This window comes from Miniopterus natalensis, chromosome 10, assembly GCF_054644295.1.
Source record: "Miniopterus natalensis isolate mMinNat1 chromosome 10, mMinNat1.hap1, whole genome shotgun sequence".
Classification (NCBI taxonomy): domain Eukaryota; kingdom Metazoa; phylum Chordata; class Mammalia; order Chiroptera; family Miniopteridae; genus Miniopterus; species Miniopterus natalensis.
Window position 1 is genome coordinate 25,973,974 of NC_142090.1, and position 23,495 is coordinate 25,997,468.

Consider the following 23,495-nt stretch of genomic DNA (forward strand, 5'->3'; position numbering starts at 1 on the left):
TGCTTCTGCAGAATGCCAGGGCACCTTGTGAACCAGATGTGGTGTCATTTCTTTTATAGTGTAGAAAGCACAAAGCAAAAAAGTAGCAAATGTAATTTAAATAATCGATCAGGGTTCGATTCCTGGTCAGGGATGTTCTTTTGGTCAAGAAGGGATGGAAAAGAACAAAGAGTAGAGAGAAAAAAAGGTATTCCTAGGCTCTTCAGCTCAAGCTTTTAGAATAGTGAGGGGACAGGAATTATCTATCGATTACTCTCTTGTTTTTTTAAACAAGAAATTAAATTGATCAAATTACATTACCACAAGTGAGGCATATACTGATCCATAAGGTATTCTATGCTTACTCCTGGATTTTTACCTTATTTTCTCTAATGAAAGAGATTTAAACTTCTTGGATTGGGCTAAGGTTAGAATGCTGAATTTTATCTTCCACTGTGCACGGCACATATATTACCTTCTTTGTTCCTCTCTGTGAATCTGTAAAAGAAAGCCAGTGGACAGAATGAATAAATAAAGTGGGTAAGCAAAAAAATATATAAGAAGGAAGAATAGTGCCCGGCCAGGAGTGGCTCAGCAGTTGAGCATTGACCTAGGATCCAGGCGATCAGGGTTCGATTCCCGGTCAGGGCACATGCCCAGGTTGTGGGCTCAATCAATGACTCTCTCATCTTTGGTGCTTCTATCTCTCTCTCTCCCTCTCCCTTCCTCTCTCTGAAATCAATAAAGATATATTAAAAAAAAAAAAAAAAAGCAAATGTAATTTAAATAATTAAGTTTTAAGAATTTAAAGTTTATATAGAGATTAAAAATGGTACCAGTGAAGAAAAGAAGGTAGAACAAAAGAATACTTCAGAAAGAATGACATAGCACTTATACTAGCAAGAGTTATTCTGTGTCTATTTTAAAATAACATCTTCCTTCTCATATTGCCTTTCGTGAGAGACGGTCATGCCACATACCTCTGTTGTATGGTAAGGAGTCTGTGAACAGGTACTAGAATTGGGTCAAAATTTGCCTCAGTGTAAGATGCAGAGTTAGGTTAGCAAGAGAGATATTTTTTCAAGTTACATATGACAGTAATTAGTAAGAAAAAAAAGTAAACTCTAGATTAGTATTTTAAAATAATATTTTGAATTCCTGAGCGAACTCTCCTTTTTAAAAGTAATGAAGATGGGCCTGGCCGGGCATGGCTCAGTGGTTGAGCGTCTACCTAGGATCCAGGCGATCAGGGTTCTTTTCCCAGTCAGAGCACATGCCCGGATTGTGGGCTGCAACCGATCAATGACTCTCTCATCATTGATGTTTCTATCTCTCTCTCTCCTTCTCCCTTCCTTTCTCTAAAATCAATAAAGATATATTTAAAATAAATAAATAAATAAATAAAAATAAAAGTAATGAAGATGAAATGACTGTAAGAGCAGGAGGTGAGTATGCTCATTGGCATCTATGTGACTTAGTTTACCTCCTTGAATCCTGCATTACATGCTGGAGGGTCTTCCAAGGATTGCCCCTTGCTCCTCACCTGGACTTGCAGAGTCTCATCCCTGCAGAGTCTTTCTTTAAGTAGACAGTGTAAAAGACAGCAGCTTTCTCTTCCCAAGGAGAAGATTGTAGACTTGGGATCACTTTAGAGACAAAGGAGTTTGAATTTAACTGTAAATGATATGTTAAATATTTTTAAATCAATGAGTGTTGCTCTAATACTGACTCTTTAGAACTTTTAATGCAATTCTGCAGTATAGCCCTGAGCTAGCCAAGCGTGTGTCTTTTTAAGATTATCAACCTGTAGGAGAGGAGCAGGGCTGACATGGCCTATAAAGTTGGGAGAAAAAAAGGTCAAAAAAGAGTAGATAAGTTTCAGAAATAGGGCTTTGAAGTAGCATAAGGCTAAGGGATTCCAAATCCCAGGCTAGAAGGCCTCTCCATCTCCAGCACAGGGTGGGTGACCTCCTTTTGTCTCCATAAACCCTGATCAGAGGCTGCTTAACCCTTCAAACTGGAAAATGTAATGACTTCCTGCTTCTGTGGTTGGTTAAAATAGTATACCTGAAACTATGCTAGATAACTTGAATTAGACACATGCTATTTCTCAACTAAAATAAAATTTGCCTTTGGACTAACTTGAGGATGTTGAACTAAAATGGTCAAATGGAGAAATAGGTGTTACTGAAAAACAGAAGAAATGAGGCTGGCAATGTTGAAGACAAAGCTTTTCACTGGCGAGACCCAGTCTATTTGACCCTTGTTGGTACCCCATGGGAGATCAAGGTAAACAAAGATGAGGGCAAAATCCAACCCAACTGTTGTGAACAGCAGCCCTCTCTAGGGCACAAGTTGTCTATTAAACATGGGATTAAGTCATGTGCAACTTAGTTCTTGCTTGTGGACCCTGGAAAATGAGTTTGCTGTCCCTTTCCTATAAACTCATGTATTTCATTTGCAGCCTGAATCCTCACTCGCAGCTCCCATTCTCACGTCCCACCACCTGCTGGACATCTCAGAGGAGCTCTGTACTCATCAAGCACATCAAGCCCGAAACATAAACTAGCACCCCCAACCCCAACATGAGCACACTTGCTCATGTGCTCTCTGCCTCCATTCACTGCACAACCACTTCTCTGGTGAGAACTCCAGTTGTCACTGCCCCTCTCTCAAGACTGCTACCACTGAGCCTTACTGACCTCTCTCAAGACTCCTTTTCATGCTCTGCCTTGGCTCTGGATGAGGTGCCCATTGCCACAATAAAAGCCTGTAGGTGTATTCTCCTGTTTCTTTCTTCTCCAGTCGGTTCTTCACATCAAAACGAGATCTTAAAGCAGGAGTCAAATCCTGTTATCTCCCTCCTTAAAGAGTTCCTGTGGCCTGGCCGGGCGTGGCTCAGAGGTTGAACATCGACCTAGTGATCCAGGCGATCAGGGTTCGATTCCCGGTCAGGGCACATGCCTGGGTTGTGGGCTTAATCAATGACTCTCTCATCATTGATGTTTCTGTCTCTCTCTTTTCCTCTCTCTGAAATCAATAAAGATATATATAAAAAAAAAAAGAGTTCCTGTGATTCCCAGGGCCAGTAGTTTCTCCCTTCCAACATGGCATTCTGAGTCTTCCACTGTTTATTTGTGGTTGGGTTGTGATCATAGCAGCAGGTCTCACCCCTGGCTGCACCCAGGCCTAACACAAGCCAATTAAATCAGAGCATCTGGGGAATGGGTCCCAGGTGACTGTACCGCGCAGCTCTAGCCCTGGGTAGGACACAGCCTACTGTGCTGCTGCTTGATCCCATTCTGCCAATGTGGTGCCACACCACACGCCCAGCCAGTCCTGCCTGGAGGGAGGTGTCGGCTTTGAGATTACTGTCATGCCACTCTTGCAGCTGTCCTGACTTCCAGGACTGAAAAACACCCAGCCTCCATTCTCTGCCTGTGACATTTCTTACACCTAGAAAGCCTTCTCCTAACCCATCTACCTATTAAGATGTCATTCCTCATAATAGTTTAGTTTAAAATGCCCCATTCCCAGTTAGAATTATTCACCTCTGATAAGACATAGCACTTAACACAACATACAGCGAGGGGAGCCTTGGATAAACATTTGTTGAAATGCAGTTACATGTTCCTGCAAATAGATTCTGGCTGGGTGCACAAGCTTTAGGGCCACTGGAACTAGCCAGACACTTAACACCGATCAAGGAAAACCCTTTAGTCCTTAGTTACAGGAAAGCAGATACATAAACCATTCAACCTGGACTATTTTTATTACTCATTTGTTAGTTTATCATCATTTTTTAAATAAATAGATTTATCATACTTCCATAATCAAATGTATTCTTGAGAGAACATTTGAACACTGAGATGCATAGTATTTTAACACTTTTTACTGAGTAACTTTATTGAAGGGGATCCAGCACAACCAGACACTAGCGTAATGGCCCCCACAAATACAATAAATTGAGAGGTGGCTATTACTGTTTCTAGTCTAATTTTTAAAGCTTCATAGCATACAGAAAAGCTGCTTCAGTCTCAGAAGAGATTCATTTACAATGTTCAAGGAGTTCTTTTGAAAGTGAAAATGCATTGTGTTTATAGTAACAAAGAGGAATGGAGTATAATATACTATCAGGAGTATTTGAAAATTTGAGTAATTTGAGAAAATTACTCAAATATTTTAAATCTTTTTCTCAAGGTTAAATTGGCTAAGACTGGGGCTCTTAGAATCTTCTAAACAATTAAAAAATGATTTTTTTTTATTCATTGGTGTATAGGAAGTAAAGTCCTATATGCATTTTAACTACAATATTATTAAAATTTGAATGCTTAGTAGGTGTGAGGCACTGTTTCTAGTATGTTTTGTCCACTGACTTGTTTGTTTCCTATATATAATAATATTCCATTTACTTTCCCTCTTTTATTTAGGATAGATAAGCAATTCAGTCTCCCCATCTTTAGTGAGAGGACCACTAAAATAAAACTCGAAGTCCTAGATTTTAGTCCTTTGTTACCACTGTTCTGAAACCTTAGTCACATCACAGTAACCTCTCTGAAACCTGTAAAGTGAAAGGAGGTATTTGCTTATCTCTCTGAGGTCCTGTCTCCATAATTTTATGAATATTATATATGTGCAATTTAAAGGTCACATAAGGACTTTGGACCTTTTGTATTATGAAATATACATTTATAAAATACACACTACTTACATATTTACAGATTGATGAGTAATTGAATATAAAATAATCATGTAACCACTGAGCAGGCCAAGAAATAGAATATTCATAGCTTCCAGAATGTGCCCACAGACCCCTGTCCATGTTCACAAGCCCTTCCTTGTATAGGTAACCATTAATCTGTCTTTTTTGATCATCATTTCTTTGCTTTTCTTTATAGTTTTGCTATGTATGTATTAATCTTTAAATTATATATGTAGTGTTGCCCATGTTTGAACTTTACATGATGAAATCATATTGTATGTATCCTCTTGTAATTTGTGTCTTAATTTATTGTTGATAATCCTTTGTGTTGTTGCTGTGGTTATTTGCTCACTTTAACATCTATTGCATGACATATTCTTATTTATGTATCCATTCTGTTGGTGGTGGATGGTCAATTTAATTCTATGTGGGATCTGTTGTGGAACTAGTATTGGATGGTTGTGTGTGTGTGTATCTTCAACTGTATTAAATAGTGCCAAGCTGTCTGCCAGAGTCCTTATACTCTGTCAGCAATTTAAGAGCATTCTCATTATGTCACACCTTTGCTAACATTTTATATCTTCAGACTTGGTCATTTTTGTCAATCCACATAGATTTTTTTAAAAGTTTGAATCACTGAATTTCATTTCTGACCACAGCTTATTTGATCCCAGTGAAACAATCTCCTGGTAACAAGAAAATCATCATCATCTTAGAGAATTTGGAAAAATCTTCATTGTCTGAGTTATTGGGAGACTTCTTGGCACCTCTGGAAAATCGCAGCACTGAAAGCCCCTGTACTTTTCAAAAAGGTAACGATTGTGACATGATGAGATCATGCTGAGAAGCAAGCTCCTGTGAGATCATTCTACTCAAGTATACACGCTATACTTCATGTTCTTTCTTTGACTTATTGTAATTTGCATGTGTCCCATAATATGGCTTGTTTTAGGAAACAGAATGTCGGAATATTACTACTTTCATGAGAACTGCTTTCTGATGGGCACCATTGCCAAGGCCTGCCTCCAGGGCTCAGATTTGCTGGTGCAGCAGCATTTCCGCTGGGTGCAGCTGCGGTGGGATGGTGAGCCCATGCAGGGCCTGCTGCAGAGGTTTTTAAGAAAGAAAGTCGTGCATAAGGTAACAACCCATAGCTATAGCCTATTTTTGGGAGAGGGGCTTTGGTGTCAGGGACCTGGGCTGAGTTCTACCATTTACTTGCCTCAGGCAAGTGCAATATTTGGATATTCAAGGGTTAAATAAGATAATGCATATAAACCCCATAAAGTTTCTGGACTATATTAAGTTTTTTAAAAAAGCAAATAGGTTTTACCATTATTAACTCCTCTCAAGGAGTCTCACAAAGTTCTAAATGCTGTAGAAGACTAGATTGGAAAATTACTCTTCTTAAGGAAAATCCTTAAGAAGAGTAATGGGGCCCTTCAGAACATTATCCATCCACTCAAGCTACTCTTTTATTTTTTCCATTGCTTTCCAGAGAGAGTGGAAGGGAGGGAAAGAGGGAGGGAGGGGTAGAGCGAGAGAGAGAAACATCCTTGTGAGAGAGAGATGTTGATTGGTTGCCTCCCGCAGCGTCCTGACCAGGGCTGGGGATCGAGCCTGCAACCAAGATACGTGCCCTTGACTGGAATCAAAGCCAAGACCCTTCAGTCTGTGGGCCAGTGCTCTAACCACTGAGCCAAACCTGCTAGGGTTCAAGGTACTTTTAATTTATGACTGTTAAACTGGCCACAGTTATATTAAAAAGTCACATGAAAAATTAGAATTTTCTATCTTTTGACACATTTTCTTGTTTAAAATAATTTTTTTATATCTCAATTACAGTTGACATACAATATATTAGTTTCAGGTGTACAGCATAGTAATTAGACATTATAAAACTTACAAAGTAAAGACACCAATAAATTCACTGATGGACACCTAGGTTGCTTCCATCTCTTGGCTATTGTAAATAATGCTGCAGTGAACATACGGATGCATAAGTCTTTTCAAATTATCATTTTTGGTTTCTTTGGTTAAATAGTGGAATTGCTGGGTCCTTCTTTACCTCTTATTATAGCCCTTGTTTTAAAGTCTGTTTTGTCTGGTATAAGTATTGCTATTGCAGCTTTTTTGGTTGGTGGTTACAATTTTCATGAAATATCTTTTTCTATCCCTTTACTTCCAGTCTGTGTGTCTTTTCAATCTGAAGTGAGTCTCTTGTAGGCAACATATGTAAGGGTATTGTTTTCTTTTTTAAATTGAATTTATTGGGGGTGACATTGGTTACAGAAATTATATGTTTTAGGTATACAGTTAGACAACTTATCATCTGTACACTGTATTGTGTGTTTACCATCCCAAGTCGAATCTTCCATCACCATTTACCCTGCCTTCACCCCACCCCCTGCCCCCTGGCAGTCACCATACTGTTGTCTGTGTCCATGAGTCTTCCTTTTTTTTTTTCTTTGCTTAATCCCATAAGGGTATTGTTTTGTTATCCATTCAGCTGCCATGTCTTTTGATTGGAGCATTTAGTCCATTTACATTTAAAGTAACTTTTGATAGATAAGTTGCCATTTTATTATTCATATTTTTTATCTTTTTTTTCTTAAAGAGTCCCTTTAATATTTCTTATAATACTGATTTGGTGGTAATGAGCTTGTTTAGCTTTTTCTTGTCTGGGAAGCCCTTTATCTGTTCTTAATTCTAAATGATAGCTTTGCTGGGTAGAGTAATCTGTGCTTGCTTTTCATCACTCTGAATATTTCATACCATTCCCTTTTGGCCTGAAATGTATCTGTTGAGAAATCAGCTGACACTTTCATGAGAGCTCCCTTGTGGGTAACCAATTGCTTTTCTCTTGCTGCTTTTAAGATTCTCTCTGTCTTCAACCTTTGACATTTTAATTACAATATCTCTTGGTGTGGGCCTCTTTGGGTTCATGATCTTTGGGACTGTGGGCTTTCTGGGCTTGTATTTCCTTCACCAGGTTAGGGAACTTTTCCCTCAGTATTTCTTCAGATAGGTTTTCAGTCCCTTGCTCTCTCTCTTCTCCTTCTAGTAACCCTGTGATGTGAATGTTGGAAAGCTTGATGTTTTCCCAGAGCCTCTTAAACTATCCTCTTCTTTTTAGATTCTTTTTTTCTTTTTGCTGTTCTAATTGGGTGTTTTCTGCTACTTTATCTTCCAAATTGCTGATTTGATCCTCTGCTTCATCTAATCTGCTGTTGATTCCCTCTAATGTATTCTCAGTTGAATTATTATGTTCTTCATGTTTTCTGTGTACATTTTTTGTTTCCTGTCTCTTTACTGAAGTTCTCACTGAATCACTGAGCATTCTTATAATCAGTGTTTTGAACTCTATTTGGTAGATTGCTTGTCTCCATTTTGTTCAGTTCTTTTTCTGGAGTTTTGTTCTGTTCTTTCATTTGGGACATGTTTCTTTGTCTCCTCATTTTGGCTGCCTCCCTGTGTTTGTTTCTATAAGTTAGATAGAGCTGCTCTGTCTCTTGGTCTTGATAGAGTGGCCTTATATATAAGGTGTCGTATGGGGCCCAGTGATGCTGTCACCCTAGTCACTTGAGCTGGGTGTTCCAGGTGTGTCCCTAGTGTGGGTTGTGTGTGTCCTCCTATTGTAGTTGAGCCTTTATTGCTGTATTCCCATAATTGAGAGGGATTGACCCTCAGGCTGATTGGTAGTGAGGACTGGCTATGACTACAGTGGAGGAACCTGTTGTGCAGGGGTTGACCCTACAGAGCAGGATTTGCTTTAGCAGGGCTCTGGTGCCTACCAAGCCTGCCCTTGGGGTGTATCATTTGTGGAGGTGGTTGGGTGGTGCTTTGATATGGTCCAAAGCTGGCCACTGGGTATATTAGTTCTGGAACTTCTTGAGAGTGGCCCTGGTACAGTACATGTCTAGCTGCTGCCTGTGCCCTTCCCCAGGGCCACTTGGTATGAGCTACGAGGTGCTCTGAAGACGGTTGCCACTTGTTCTGGGTTTGGAGGTGCCTGGAAGAGGCTAAACTATGAACTAAGGCCAGTTACCACTAGTGCTGGGCTTGGGGTTGCTTAGTAAGCAGTATGGGCATGTGAGGCCAGATGCTACTCGTTTGGAGCTTGTGAAGCTTTGAGTGATTTTAGGAAAGACCGAAGCATGAGCCAAGACAGGCTGTTTATATGGAAAAGTCACCAGAAACAGCTTGGGTGGGCCCAGAAGTTGGGTGGGATGGGGTGTGGTCTCAAGGAATCACCAAGGAAGGCAAAGAGTGTTAGCCATGCTGATGGAGACTCAGGTATGGCATCCACCTTCACATTCAGGTGGAGGGCTTCACAAAGGAACAATGGCCTCTGCCGGCACTTCTGACTGGGAAAGAGCTTCCTCTCCAGCCCTTGTGCTAAAGCCAGACACTTCAGTTCCCCCTCATATGTCCCTGGCTCCTTTTGAGATTCTACCCCAGCACGGATCTCAAAATGAGTGAATCCGTCAGCAAGTAAGTTCGAGTGCGGGATCTTTAAGGGAAACACCTATGACTCCATGAGCCCTTTGTCTCAGCCACAATCCCTGCTAGTTTTCACAGCCAGAAGTTATGAGGACTTTTCTTCCTCGCACTAGAACCCAGGACTGAGGAGCCTGGTGTGAGGCTAGAATTCCTTATTCCTTGCGGGGGATCCTGCAGTTGACATATCCCTCCTGACTTTTTGCTGCCACCAAATGTAGGTGTGGGACCAACTCATTCTCTGTCTCCATCCCTTCTACTAGTGTCAGTGTGGCTTCTTCTGTATATCCTTAGTTATAGAACTTCTGTTTAGCTAGTCTTCAAGTATTCTGAAGCATGGTTGTTCTGTGATTTAGTTGTAATTTTGATATGGTCATAGGAGGAGGTGAGCACAGCATTTACCTTCTCTGCCATCTTGACCAGAGGCCTCTTTTGACACATTTTCAAAAGTAATAATGTTTAGTGATTTTTTTTCAGAATATTAAAATAAATATTCTATATTCTCCCAAAAAACAAAATTAACTTAAGGCTAACCAAATCTAATATTTTACCATTCAGTTTAATATTCTTCATTTTGGTCAGTAGCTGAGTGTCAAGGTGGATTTTAAATAAAAGTTTGATTTAGCATTATCTTTTCATTTAATCCTGCACAATGGGACTACTTGGATCAGCACAGTATTTTAAGCTGTAAATAACACAACACTTCACTGCTTCCTGCTTTAAAAAATAGGCTTTTCCCTCTCACCGTAACCAAATGTCATAAGGTAGGTTTTGCTGGAGTCAGTTCAGCACCTCACAATGTCAGGTGCCAGGTCTGGAGGGTGCTCTTGACCTCCCTTCAAGAGTGCAGGATGTCTGCCTGCAGGACTTCAGGCACATACATAAACATGTTCAAAGACAGAAAGCATAGTATGTGGAGGATAAAAAGCTTTGTTAGTCTTCTCAGGGAGGAAAGCATCTTTTTCTGAACAAAATTGTGTCTATTGTTTTAGATAGAGGATATGAATAAGCATGCATTGTGGTGGAGGGAGGGTCAGGGGAGGTGGGTGGAGGGAAAAGTGTGTGGTGGGAATGGCTGTGGTAATTCAGTGAACAGTGCTTGCTACTAGTGATTTGAATTGGTATCTGAAATTCCTAATTTAACCAGAGAAATATTCTACCCCAAGCTATGTTAAAGTCAGTTGGCTGGTCATAAATATATGCTTTTGACCAAAGCACAGCCCTTATATGACTTCAACCAGTAGGAAAGAAGGTCAGGTAAAGACCATGAAAAGCCTTTAGCTTTTCAAATTACTGATACTTCTATTAACTCATCATTATTAATATTTAAATTTCTTTCCCCCCAAAAAAATCACATAAATAATCACAAGATAACAGACTTTTTGCTTTAAAAAAAAGATATTTTTATTGATTTTTAGAGAGAGGAAAGGAGAGAGAGAGAAACATCAATGTGAGAGCAAAACATCTATCAGCTGCCTCCTGCATACCTCCTACCGGGGATCTAGCCCACAACCCAGGCATGTGCCCTGAACAGGAATTGAACAGGCAACCTTTGAGTGCAAGGGGCAATGCACAAACAACTGAGCCACACCAGCCAGGGCCCAGGTTTTTTCCCTTAAAGTCTTTATTTATTTTGCATTTATTTTTTATTGTTAACATTATTACAGATTCTCCCATCCAACCCCTGCCCTACCCCAGGTATTCATCATGCTGTTGTCTGTGTCCATGAGTTATACATGTATGCATATATGTTCCTTGACTAATCTCTTCCTGTCCCCTCCCCTCCAACACTTCCCCCCCTGCCACTGACGTCTGTTATTCTGTTCCCTGCTTCCATACCTCAGGCCCTATTTTGCTCACCACTTTATTTTGGTCTTCCACTTATAAGTGAGATCATGGGATATTTGTCTTTCTCTAACTTGCTTAATTCACTTAGCATAATACTTTCCAGGTCCATCCATGCTGTCTCAAAGGGTAAGAGATCTTCCTTTTTTACAGCTGCATAATATTCTATTGTGTAAATATACCACTGCTTTTTTATCCAACTCATCTACTGATGGGCACTTGGCCTATTTCCAGGTCTTAGCTATTATAAATAACACTGCTATATACATAGGGTTTCATATATTCTCTCTGATTGGTGCTTTGGGATTCTTAGGATATATTCCCAGAAGTGGGATCACTGGGCCAAATGGCAAATCCATTTTTAATTTTTTAAGGAAACTCCAGACTGTTCTCCACAGTGGCTGTATCAGTCTACATTCCCACCAACAGTACACTAGGGTTCCCCTTTCCCCACATCCTCCCCAGCACTTGTGTGTTGATCTATTGATAGTAGGCATTCTAGCAGGTATGAGGTGATACCTCAGGATAAAAAAACCTGGAAATCGATGGCATTTTTATATACCAATAATGAGCCCTCAAAAAGAGAAACTAAAAAATAATCCCATTTACCACTGCAAGATACCTGGGAATAAACTTAACTAAGAAGGTAAAAGACCTGTACGCAGAAAACTATAGGACATTGAAAAAAGAAAGATATAAAAAACTGGAAGCATATACTGTGTTTATGGATCAGAAGAATAAACATCATTAAAATGTCCATAATACCCAGAACAACCTGGAGATTCAGTGCAATTCCTATTCAAATACTAATGGCATATTTCACAGATCTGCATCAGATATTCCAAAAATTTATATGGAACCAAAAAAGATCCCAAATATCTGCAGCAATACTGAGAAAAAAGAACAAAGTTGGAGGGATCACAATACCAGATATCAACCTATACTCTAAAGCCATTGTAATGAAAACAGCCTGGTCCTGTCACAGAAACAGGCATATAGACCTATGGAACAGAACAGAGACCCCCAGAAATCATATGTGGCCAATTAATATTTGACAAAGATGGTAAGAGCATACAATGGAGTAAAGATAGTCTCTTCAGTAAATGGTGTTGGGAAAATTGGACAGATACATGCAAAAAAATGAAACCAGACCAACTTATACCATACACAAAAATAAACTCAAAATGGATAAAAGACAAATGTAAGTCACAAAACCATAAAAATCCTGCAAGAAAACATAGGCAGTAAAATTTCAGACATCTCATGTAATAGTATTTTTACTGATACGTCACCTAGGGCAAGGGAAACAAAGGAAAAAATTAACAAATGGGATTATATCAAACTAAAAAGCTTTTGCACAGCAAAATAATCTATCAACAAAATGAAAAGGGAACCTACTGTATGGAAAAACATATTCACCAGTGATTCATCTGATAAGAGTTTAATTTCCAAAATATATGAAGAACTCACACACCTCAACACCAAGTCAAATAACCCACTTAAAAATGGGTAAAGGACCTGAGTAGGTAGAATTTCTCTTACCAGACTATGTGTGTTACACAGTATTTAAAATTTACACATTTTAAAATTTGAGAACAAATTTCTTTATATCAGCCAAGCTCTGTACATTTTGAGAAAGTTAGCATTTTAGCTGGGGAAATTAAATTAATACAAGATGAACATGCCACAGATTCATATGTACCACGTGGATCTTATCGCCCCAAATATTCAAATATTTAATGTAATTTTTTATTGCATTAATTCAAAATCTTTTTATGAATACGTACTATTTGCAAGGCCCTGTGAAGTCCTTTAGATACATCTGAGTAATGATTTGTTCCAGAATTGATGTTTAAGAATTCATCCAAGGTTTCTCCTTAGCCTACTTATTGCTCCATTGTGTCTGAACCTTTTTGTTTCATATAATAAACTATAGGTCTGTTTCTCATGCTAAAACACATAATAGTGTGTTATTAACTATCCTTCCTTCAACCACCCCAAGTAAAGATAAAATCATACTCAGCTATATTTTTGTTTTGTAGTTTTAAATATTTATATTTTTAAGTTTGGACTATTAAAAACAAAAGGAAAAGAAGCACTGTTCTAAATCAAGCCCTTATGTGCCCCCTCCCTGTCTCTCTAGTTCAGAGGTCAGGTGCCCTCTCCCTGTGATCCTGTGTGCAAAATAGTCTACTGGGCCCTGGCCGTCTGGCGCCAGCTCAACTCCTGCCTGGCCCTCTTGGGCACACCTGAAGCATTTCTTGGACCAAAGTATTTCCTGTCTTGTCCTGTCATCCCAGGACATGCCCAAGTGACAGTGAAGTAAGTGTCATTTTACCTTATTTGCCTTTTTAACACAGAGCCGTGGCCAATTTGTTTGAGAGTAAGAATGCTGATGGTTCTACCTTGTGCCACTTCCTGTTGTCAACATGGAGTCTCAGGTACAACCATGACTTGTCTTTTGGCTAACTCCTAAGGAAACTATTTTTACTGAGAGCTAGGTAGCAATTTCCCTCTTTTATAAAACACTCTTTAGCCTGGCCAGTGTGGCTCATTGGTTGAGTGTCAACCTATGAACTAGGTCACGGTTCAGTTCCTGGTCAGGGCACATGTCTGAGTTGTGGGCTCAATCCCCAGTAGGGGGGTGTGCAGGCTGATCATTGATTCTCTTTCATCACTAATGTTTCTATCTCTATCTCCCTCTCCCTTCCTCTCTCCGAAATCAATTTAAAAAAATATTTTAAAAAAAGGCAGAAATACATTTATTCATATAATTATGCTCCTTTTCATCAATATTACAATTAAATTTAAGCCTTTCACATCCAGAGTCTCAAGATTCTTAGGAGCCACTTTTGGCCTTTCCTATCAGGAGCACAGTCACTATCAAGAACTGTAAAAGCTCTGAGATTTGTACCCTATTTTCAAGCTAACAAGTTAGTCTGCCACAGGTTCAGGGTTCTGGGTCAGAGGCCAAGGACTCCATCACTAGTAACACAGTCCCAGCCTGGGCTTCACATTTCATTGGTTCCCCTAGCTCCCCAAGTACCCCTGTGTAATGCACAATGACCCAAGTGGATACTGGCTTTGCATCAATCACAGCTGCAGAACTCCAAGCTTGGGAATCCCCAGGCTTCTAAAGAGGGTGCTGTCAGATCTGCCCACCCTTTGCCCTGGAAAAGAGACATTACTTTTATTATCCTGGTCAGGACACAAATATGCCCTCTGCTCTAGAAGGAGACACTGGCTCTGTCTTCCAAGGCTGTGTACTCTACTAACATCCTTGAAAAGATAGTCCAGAACAAAAGCTGGCATGCAATATGCAGATATGTCATGGAGAAATGTCTCCCAATAGCCATATTAAGGAACTGCTTTTTTTTTTTTTTTTTTAACAAAGCTTATTGTCTTTATCCCTTTAGCGCTTTTAGAAGTAACTGTGTAAGTTTGACTCATGTGGTAGAATACCAGATTTTTTTTCTATATTCTCTATTGTTGGGTGTTTGTTTTTTTCTTGAATTACATATCACTAGACAGTAACAGAGAAGGTTACAGTAGATATATGCTTGATACTTGGTAAGTTTTGATGGTCTTAAAAGGCTTTGAAAACTTTTCTATTCTGGGACATGTGGCTTTGTCTCTATAACCTTAATCAATTAATGTTTTTCTAAGACTACAACAAAATGTAATCTTTTTTGAAGGAATTTTAATTGGTATTAGGCACTCCAAACTTGAGCTAAAGTTCCACTGCTATAGTCGTTAATGCAAAGGTCTACCTGAGGCTGGTTGACCCATCCCTGCTCTGCAGGACTAAGCCCACCTGAGTGCAGACACTGAGCCCTTGCCTTGGGGCAGGCAGATATAATTTGCCAGTGATTATTAGATGGATCCCAATTCCAGAAATATTAAAATATATGTGTGTCTTATTAAGGAAATAAGGCAAATAAGTTTTAGCATTTAAACACAGACTTTCAGGCAGTGTTTTTCTCAGACTTCTGTCTGTAAATTTACCTTTCCTTCCATGTATTTTTTCTTTTGTAAAAAAATTTCTTATTAAATTTATTGGGGTGAGATTAATAAAATTGTATAGTTTTAAAGTGTACAATTCTATAATACATCATATGTATATTGCTTTGTGTGTTTACCACCCAAAGTCAGATCTCTTTCCATGTATTTTATTCATGCATTCATCCAACATTCCCTTAGCATTGATTCCCACTTTCCAGGATCTTATAAAGTAAAAGGAGAGGGACATGTAAACAGTCATTTTCATTTGAAATGCATTGTATTTATGAGGCAAAGTCAAACTACTTTGGGTTAGATAATTACACTTGTTCCAGAACTACCTGGGCAATGTAGCATATCTTTAGTAACACATGTTTTTTTCTATGACCTTCAAACTCTCCTTTGTGTATAATTCCTGATATGCCTAATCCTAACTACGGGTCCGTCCCTTTGTTGCAAGGTGGATGTGTAAGCTGTGGAATGCTGTTATTGCACCCAGAGTTCAAGAAGCAATATTGTCAAGAGCCACTGTAAAAAGACAACCTGGCCTTGTGCAAACAACTGCCAAAAAGCACCCTAGCCAAGGACAGCAGGCTGTGGTTAAAGCTGCTCTCAGCATCTTGCTCAATAAAGCTGTTCTGCATGGTTGTCCCCTCCAGAGAGCAGGTACGTGGGTTCGTGCTGGGAGGAGAGGAAATTCACACTCTTACTTGTTTGAACTTGTTTAAATTTGTTATTAGGGAGCTCTGTTTTTTCTATTTGTGAAGAGAGAAATTATCTCAGCATTAATAAACATTTCACATTATTGCTCCAGAACTGTCTTTCTGTCTTGTAATTACTGGCTCATGTTTAAATTTTAGACCTCTAAGTAAAGTTTGCTGGTTCACAGAATTCCTGCTTGGGTATTAAGCAGGCCCATGATTTTGAAGAGTCTCTTTCTTTGAGAATTAGAAATGTGTATTTTGCTTGACTCTATGGAACTGCATTAACACTGCCTTCCTTTTGGCAAAATGTGATTTGTTTTGTTTCAGAGCTAGACCAGCATATAGCTGATTTCAAAGGAGGGAGTTTCCCTTTATTCATAGTTTCAAGTTACAATAGTTGTAGCAAGAAGAAAGGAGAGAGTGGTACCTGGAGAAAGGTGAGCACCAGTCCTCACAACAAGTCTGGCCATTTCTCATCACCCACCTGGAACAAGCTGGTCCTGAGTGAGAAAGGTAGGAGGGGCAGGCACACTGTCTAGTGGTACCAGGATGCTTGGGATCTAATTTCTGAATGTAAATGTGTTTTTACTCTTTTGTTCCACTATGCATTCAACAAAATTTGAGTATCTCAAAGCACATTTTCATGGAATAAAAGTATGTAGTAGGTACATTTCCAAAAATATTTGGGGGACCCCTACCTGAAAATAATTTTTCATACTAGAATTCTGATATTAAATTTGTCTTTATTGTGTTAAAAGTAATTTGATATTTGTGGTGTCCACAATTAAATTTTTGTAATACAAAAATTGCACTTTGGCATATTTCTCTCCTCTCATGTGCCATCCTTAAGCCAACCTTAAATTTTTAAAAGTATGTGTACAGAGATATTTGATGCCAGTCGAGACCTTTATTAGTGAATTGTTTTACGTATTTCTTTTTCATATATAATATGTACCATTTGCCAGGTTCTATTCTAGGCAATGGGAATAGACCACTAAAAACAGCAATAATCCTTGCCCTCATTGAGTTTACATTCTAATGAATCATTAAACAGAATATATATAATGGGATGTCATTTATAGGAAAATACTTAAGTTTTCATTCTAACAAGACATAGCACATTGATCTCTGGTGTTAGACCTCTTTCTTTTGGTTTCGATGATAAGATAATCAATAATTATACAAATTATAAATGTCTTCCCTAAAGGAAATCTATATTTGAATAAAAATGAAAAGATGTTCCAACCTCATATGCATGGTGGATTTTTGATATATGTAATCAATATTAGGTCTTGAGGAGCCACCTCCAACTATTCTGTTTTGTGTCACTATATGCGAACTGTACAACAGTGGCATTGCTAATAGAAGACTATTATTCCTAAAATTTAAAACATAAAATGTTTTGTTCATTAATATATTTTTATAGTTTAGCTTATATTTTGTTGATTTTTAATAAAAAATTAATATGATTTTTAACCATATTAATACATACTGGAGTTTTGTAATTACCCCAAGTGTGTGTTAGTAAATTGTGACTACTTTTTTTTAATGATTGAATAGAAAGTCACTGAATAAAATGAGAGCTTTACTTACATTTTTTTAAATGTATTTATAATAGGATATATTCTGATCCCAAGATCTTACTGTTACTTCCCAAAGAATGTTTGAGTCAGGGAATAACGTCATTACATTCCAGTCCCCCAATATAGCACAGAGTTTCCCCAGATGACTTCCTATAGCAAGGATTATACCTTTTACTTGTTTATCCCATTATAGTATGCAAAAGAGTTCTAAGATGAGGATTATTATCTTCATTTACAGATAACAACACAAGTTCAAAAACCCTTAGCTATCTGCTCAAAATCCCCTCTCCTGGAGACAGAGTTCTGTTACCCATATTTTTATTTCTTGGTAGTCCAGTATTGTTTTCTTCAGTCCCAGCCACTCTATTCCTGTGACACATGTAATAATCCATAAACACCCAGATAAGTGAACACCCATCCAGGTTCTTTATTATCATTTCCAAGTTTATTACAATTTCTATAGGGTTTAGGACCAGCTTCTTTCTTGAGCTAATAATTTTACCTGAACAATAATCATTGTCACTATATATACTTGTTGACAAACAAGATCAATAAAATGAATATAAATTTAATATTATGGAAATAAGTCTAACTCAAAATTGAATTATAAATGATTTTTAATTTATTTATATTTTCAATGATTATAGTTTTAAACTATTTGATATATTATGATATTCTTTGAAACATGAAACCTTATTTGTAAGATTTATAAAATTGTATGTATTGTTTACATGGATTTCAACATAAAGATTTATAAAATCTAAAAACTGACTTTACTGAAGGTCAAGATGGCAGCATAGGTAAATGTGGTACCTCCTCCCACAGTCACATCAAAATTACAACTAAACTACAGAAAAACCATCATTCAGAACCACCTGAAATCTGGCTGAATGAAGTCCTACAACTGGAGAATTAGAGAAGCAGCCACGCTAAGAGTGGTAGGAGGGTCAGAGGCACAGAACAGGCTAGTCCAACACCCATGTGTGGCTTTTTTTTTTTAATCAGGAGGGATATCTTGGCTACAAAGGTCCCCTGTGAGGAGCAAAGAGTCCCAGCCCCACACCAGCCCAGGGTTCCAGTGCCAGGAAGAGAAGTCCCCATAACTTCAGACTGTAAAAACCAGTGGGGATTGTGGCTGAGTGACACAGAAGCTGCTGGAGTCCCAGGCAGTTCCTCTTAAAGGGCCTGTGCATGGACTTACTTGGACTCGCTCCTCTGAGCTCCAGCACTAGAGCAGCAGCTTGAAAGGATCCAGGGACATACAGGGGGGAACTAAATTGACTGGCAACAGGGCAAGAACTGGGAGACAACTTCCTCCTAGACAAAAGTGCTGACAGAGGTGGTTATTCCTTTGCTGAGACCTTCCCCACCACAAAGCCTACAGGCAGGTGCCATAACTGAGTTTTCATCAACCTGGCCCACACTATTTGCCCTGCCCTGGTGATTCCCTGAGATTCCACCCCACCCAATTTGCAGCCAGGCTGTTTGTAGTGACTTTTCCATATGAATGGCCTGTTCTGGATCAGGCTTCAGACTTTTCTAAAATCTCTCAGACAAGCAGCAGCTGGCCTCAGCATGCCCCATACCTCTCAATAAGAGTGTCCTAGGCCCAGCACTAGCAGCAGTCTGCCTTGGTTCACAGCTTGGCCTCTCCTGGGCACCTCCAAGCCCAGCACAAATAGCAGCCATCTACAGATTGCTCTGTAGCTCATACTGGGTGGCCCATGCAAGGCAGAGGCAGTAGCTGACTTAGCACCTCCTCGGAGGCCCCAGAGCCAGTGCACCCAGTGGTCAGCTTCAGACCACACCAGATTACAACCCTACCACATCACAAGTAACACACTCAAGGGGCAGACTCATCACCAAAGCCTTACTAAAGTAAGTCCTGCTCCATAGGTGCATCTCCTACACAGTAGCTCTTCCACTGTAGTCACAGCTGTTCCTCACAGCCAGTTGGGCTGAGGGTCAGTTCCTCCCAATGATGCCAACAGCAGTCAAGACTCAACCACAACAGGACAGTGCACATAGCTCACACAGGGGAGCACCTAGAGTGCCCAGCTCAGGTGATAGGGGAGGCTGAGCACTAAGCTCTACAGGACACTTGCTACACAAAGCCACTCTACCAATTCCAGGAGGTCTAGGGAGCTCTACCTAATACAGAGAAACAAACATAGGGAAGCAGCCAAAATGAGGAGATGACGAAACATGTCTCCCATGAAAAAACAGAAGAAGTCTCCAGAAAAAGAACTAGATGAAATGGAAGCAAGCAAACTACCAGATGCAGAGTTCAAAACAGTGATTATAAGGATTCTCAAGAAACTTACTGAGAACTTTAAGGAACTTAGTATGAATTTCAAGAAACTTAGAACATCAGTAACATAAAAAAGGACCCACCAGAAATGAAGGATACACTAAATGAAATGAAGAATAATTTACATGCAATCACCTGTAGAGTAGAGGATGTTGAGAATCAAATTACTGATTTGGAATATGAGGAAGCAAAAAGCACCCAATCATAACAGCATAAAGTAAAAAGAATCCAAAAATATGAAAATAATGTAAAGAGCTTCTGGGACAACTTCAAATTATTCTCATCATGGGGCTTCCAGAAGGAGAAGAGGGAGCAAGAAATTGAAAACCTCCTTGAAAAAGTAATGACAGAAAACTTCTCCTACCTGGTGAAAGAAATAGACTTTCAAGTCCAGGAAGCACAGAAAGTCCCAAACAAGAGGAACCCAAAGAGGCCCACAGCAAGACACATCATAATTAAAATGCCAAAGGTTAAAAACAAAGAGAGAATCTTAAAAGCAGCAAGAGAAAAGCAATTAGTTACTACAAGGGAGCACCCATACGACTGTCAGCTGATTTCTCAACACAAACTCTGCAGGCCAGAAGGGAGCGGTAAGAAATATTCAAAGTGATGAAAAGCAAGAACATACAACTAAGATTACTCTCCTCAGGAAAGCTATCCTTTAGAACTGAAGGTCAGATGAAGAGCTTCACAGACAAGATAAAGCTAAAGGAGTTCATCACCCACCAAACCAGTATTACATGAAATGTTAAAGGGTCTCCTTTAAGAAGAAGAAAAAAAAATCAAATACATGAACAATAAAATGGCAATAAATACATACCTATCAAGAATTGAATCTAAAAATCAAAATAAATGAACAAGGAATCTAGTGAACAAAATAAACTGATGAATAAATAGAACCAGAGGCATGGAACAGACTGATGAATCTCAGAAGGAAAGGAGGAGAGGGGACAGGACGAGATTAACCAAAGAATTTATATGCATATATGCATTACCCATGTACACAAACAATAGGGTGGAGAAGGCCTGGGGCAGGGCGGGATCTGGGTGGAGGGGGACAGTGGAGGGGAGAGGATGGACATCTATAACATTCTCAATGATAAAGGTTTTTTTTTAAAAACCAACTAATTTTACAAAGTAAAATTCATGGGCCATGAATTTTAACCACACATCATAGACAAATGAACCAAATATTGGGATATTTTTCTGGATGTTGTAGTTTTTATAACAAAATTTTTTCCCAATAATTGCATTTGATATAAGATTATAACAATGTTGGAATTAATTTGGAGTGTTCTTTTTTTACACCATTGTTAAAAAAATATCAAAATAGGAACCACTCTGCATTCCATGCAGATCACCATGGAAGGTCATAAAGTTTAGTAGAGACACAGCCTTTTTTTCCTGACCTTAAACAGAAAAGCATGATGTCAGGTCATAGGCTTCTCTATTGCAGGGCCCACACCTGGGCACTTTTGGTAATTAAAGAAAGGCACTAATCAGTGCTTTCTGACAAGGACAAAAGTATGGGTAAAGAAACTAATACAGAGATAATCTCTGATTACCAGCTTTTAATGAGGATATATTAAATTCAATTTACTTTTCAAAATTATTCTTTAGAAATAACATGTACTAGCAGTATTCATACAGTTTCAGAATTCAATCAGAAGCAACTATCGAGCTTATAAAATTTAGTATATTATAAAAACAGACTTTTTTTGGAATCTGAAATGGTTTATAACAGTATTTTCTCAAACTTTTTTACCACAACCCACAGTAAGAAATATGTTTTACATCATGACCAGTACACCCAAACCTGTGCATTGTGTGTATATATAACTGATACCATCAATATATTTACTGTAAGTAATGCACTCTGATATTTTCTATTTTGTATCTTTTTGTACACTGTTCATATTTCTCTTCTGTATAATGCACAGCAATTAAAGGTTAAATTTCTACAAGTACACTACTAATGCCACACACACTTTGATATATTATGGAGGCCCACACATCAGAAACTGCACTTGGTCAGTGCTGGAAGGCAAAGGTAGAGACAGAGAGGCTTGACTAGTGAGAAGAGGGACCATTGATAAAAGGAAAATTCAGGATCCTGAATTGAGCCTCAGGTGGTGGTAGTTGGACTTAATTCGTGGGATCTTTCCCCAGTGACTGCAGGAAGCTACATCTGGAGCCACTGCCCTGAGGAAAACCCCTCAAGAGATGGATTCAGTTCAAAAACAATATAAAAGTTCAGCAGATCCCATAGTCTGTTTCTTTTAAATACAGAGTTCAAGATGCATAGGGACAGTGATTCATTTTATTGAAATGATTACATTTTTCCTTTTAGGTATCAAAAATACGACTGTATCACAGCTGAATTTTAACAAAAATGCTTCTCTGTCGAAACAAAAGTAAGTTCCCCTTTCAAATGAACTCCGAGCAAACAGTACACACTCTCATTATTAGTTATGCAACTAGTAATACTATTAATATAATTTTTTAAAAAGCAATTTGTTGAAAAGGTTAGAAATGTTATTACCTTCACTTTTTATCAATATTGATCATTATTAATGTATTTGACATAAAGATATGGTAAAATCCTGTATTTTTGCATTTTAAACAGACTTTAGGTGACTGATTTTTTTTTTTAATGCTAGATTTACAGAAACAGAGTATGCCATTTGTTTTCAGGTATTAAATGTTTCAAGTGATAATATTATTTATTTTTTTATGTTGCTTTTAGGGAATTGTTGATTATTTCAGCTTACAAATTTTAAGATAAAAAATGATTTGGTTAACCATAGACTAGAAATGCGCAGTTTGCAAATAGCTCCCCATTGTTGCCCAGTAAATGGTGTGCCCTATTGTTATCAGAGAAATGCGTGGATGGGCTTTCTCCATTGCTAGTGGGAGTGGGTTCCTTACATCATCTGGAGAAAAAGAATTTTCTGAGACTCGCAGGGAAGGATGAGTGATCTTTATTTGCATGGAATTACATCCTTAGGTTTCCAGAGCCCCATTTCCCTTAATCCAGTCCTGGAAAACATCCAGCTGGGGATTCAGCAGGGCTAAAAGCAAAGCCAGCATCCAAAGTTCCTGTTCCATGGTGGAGCTGGGTCCAGTTTAGCATTAGGCTAGTTGCAGTCCATTAGTCCATTTTGTGGGATCCACATAGCCGTAAGTTATATGGGTGAAAGCAGGAGTGCGAGAGTCCTGCGAGCAGGTAAGAGCACACAAATCAAGAGCAAGAGGGCAAACTCCTTTGTTGAGGAGATTAAATATCTTAAGTTTTCTGGGGCTTGCAGGGACCTTGCCTACTCCTGCCAATGACCTGTTCCCAGGTGTGACTGACAGGAAAGTACCTTCCCTATGTCACCCAGACTTGACTGCGCATGTGTTAAACTGCAGCTTCCTGGCACAGCTGCACAAATGACATGCCTATAAAATTTGGCCTTCTCTTTGTTCCTTTCTGTTAATTAATAACCAGTTAATTACAATGGTATCACTATCACTTGGCAGGTAACACTTAGGACCCTGCCCCTGGTTCACAGAATCACAGAAGCAAGGAGAGTGAAGGGTGAAGGGAGATAAACAGAACTGCATCATGTGCTGCTTTCTGCCAGGCCCCTGCTAGGTCTGTTATGTGCATAATTTTCCCAGTAACCATAATGCAGGTGTAAGGGATCCATTACAGAAACTGAGGTGTTAAGGAGGCAAAAAAAAAAAGAAATCTGACCCATGGCCGTATTGCTAGTAAGTGGTGAAGCCGAGTTTGAAATTCACATTTGTTCCTTTATATCACACTGCCTCCTGCACCAGTGTTTAGTGTCTTAGCTTCATCTACATTGGAGACAGAGAAGGAAAGGGAA

At 38.9% G+C, this 23,495-nt stretch overlaps 1 protein-coding gene across 1 annotated transcript in view; it reads left to right on the forward strand.

The window, feature by feature from the left end:
* CTTNBP2 (cortactin binding protein 2) overlaps window positions 1-17,878 on the forward strand; it is a 152,950-nt gene extending 135,072 nt beyond the window's left edge. Inside the window, exons 15-19 of the mRNA XM_087821053.1 lie at window positions 5,341-5,493; window positions 5,634-5,821; window positions 13,170-13,348; window positions 15,486-15,691; window positions 16,057-17,878. Coding sequence (XP_087677179.1) covers window positions 5,341-5,493; window positions 5,634-5,821; window positions 13,170-13,348; window positions 15,486-15,691; window positions 16,057-16,268 — 938 coding nt within the window. The 3' untranslated portion in view covers window positions 16,269-17,878. The remainder of the gene's footprint in view (window positions 1-5,340; window positions 5,494-5,633; window positions 5,822-13,169; window positions 13,349-15,485; window positions 15,692-16,056) is intronic.
* Window positions 17,879-23,495: the final 5,617 nt, after the last annotated feature.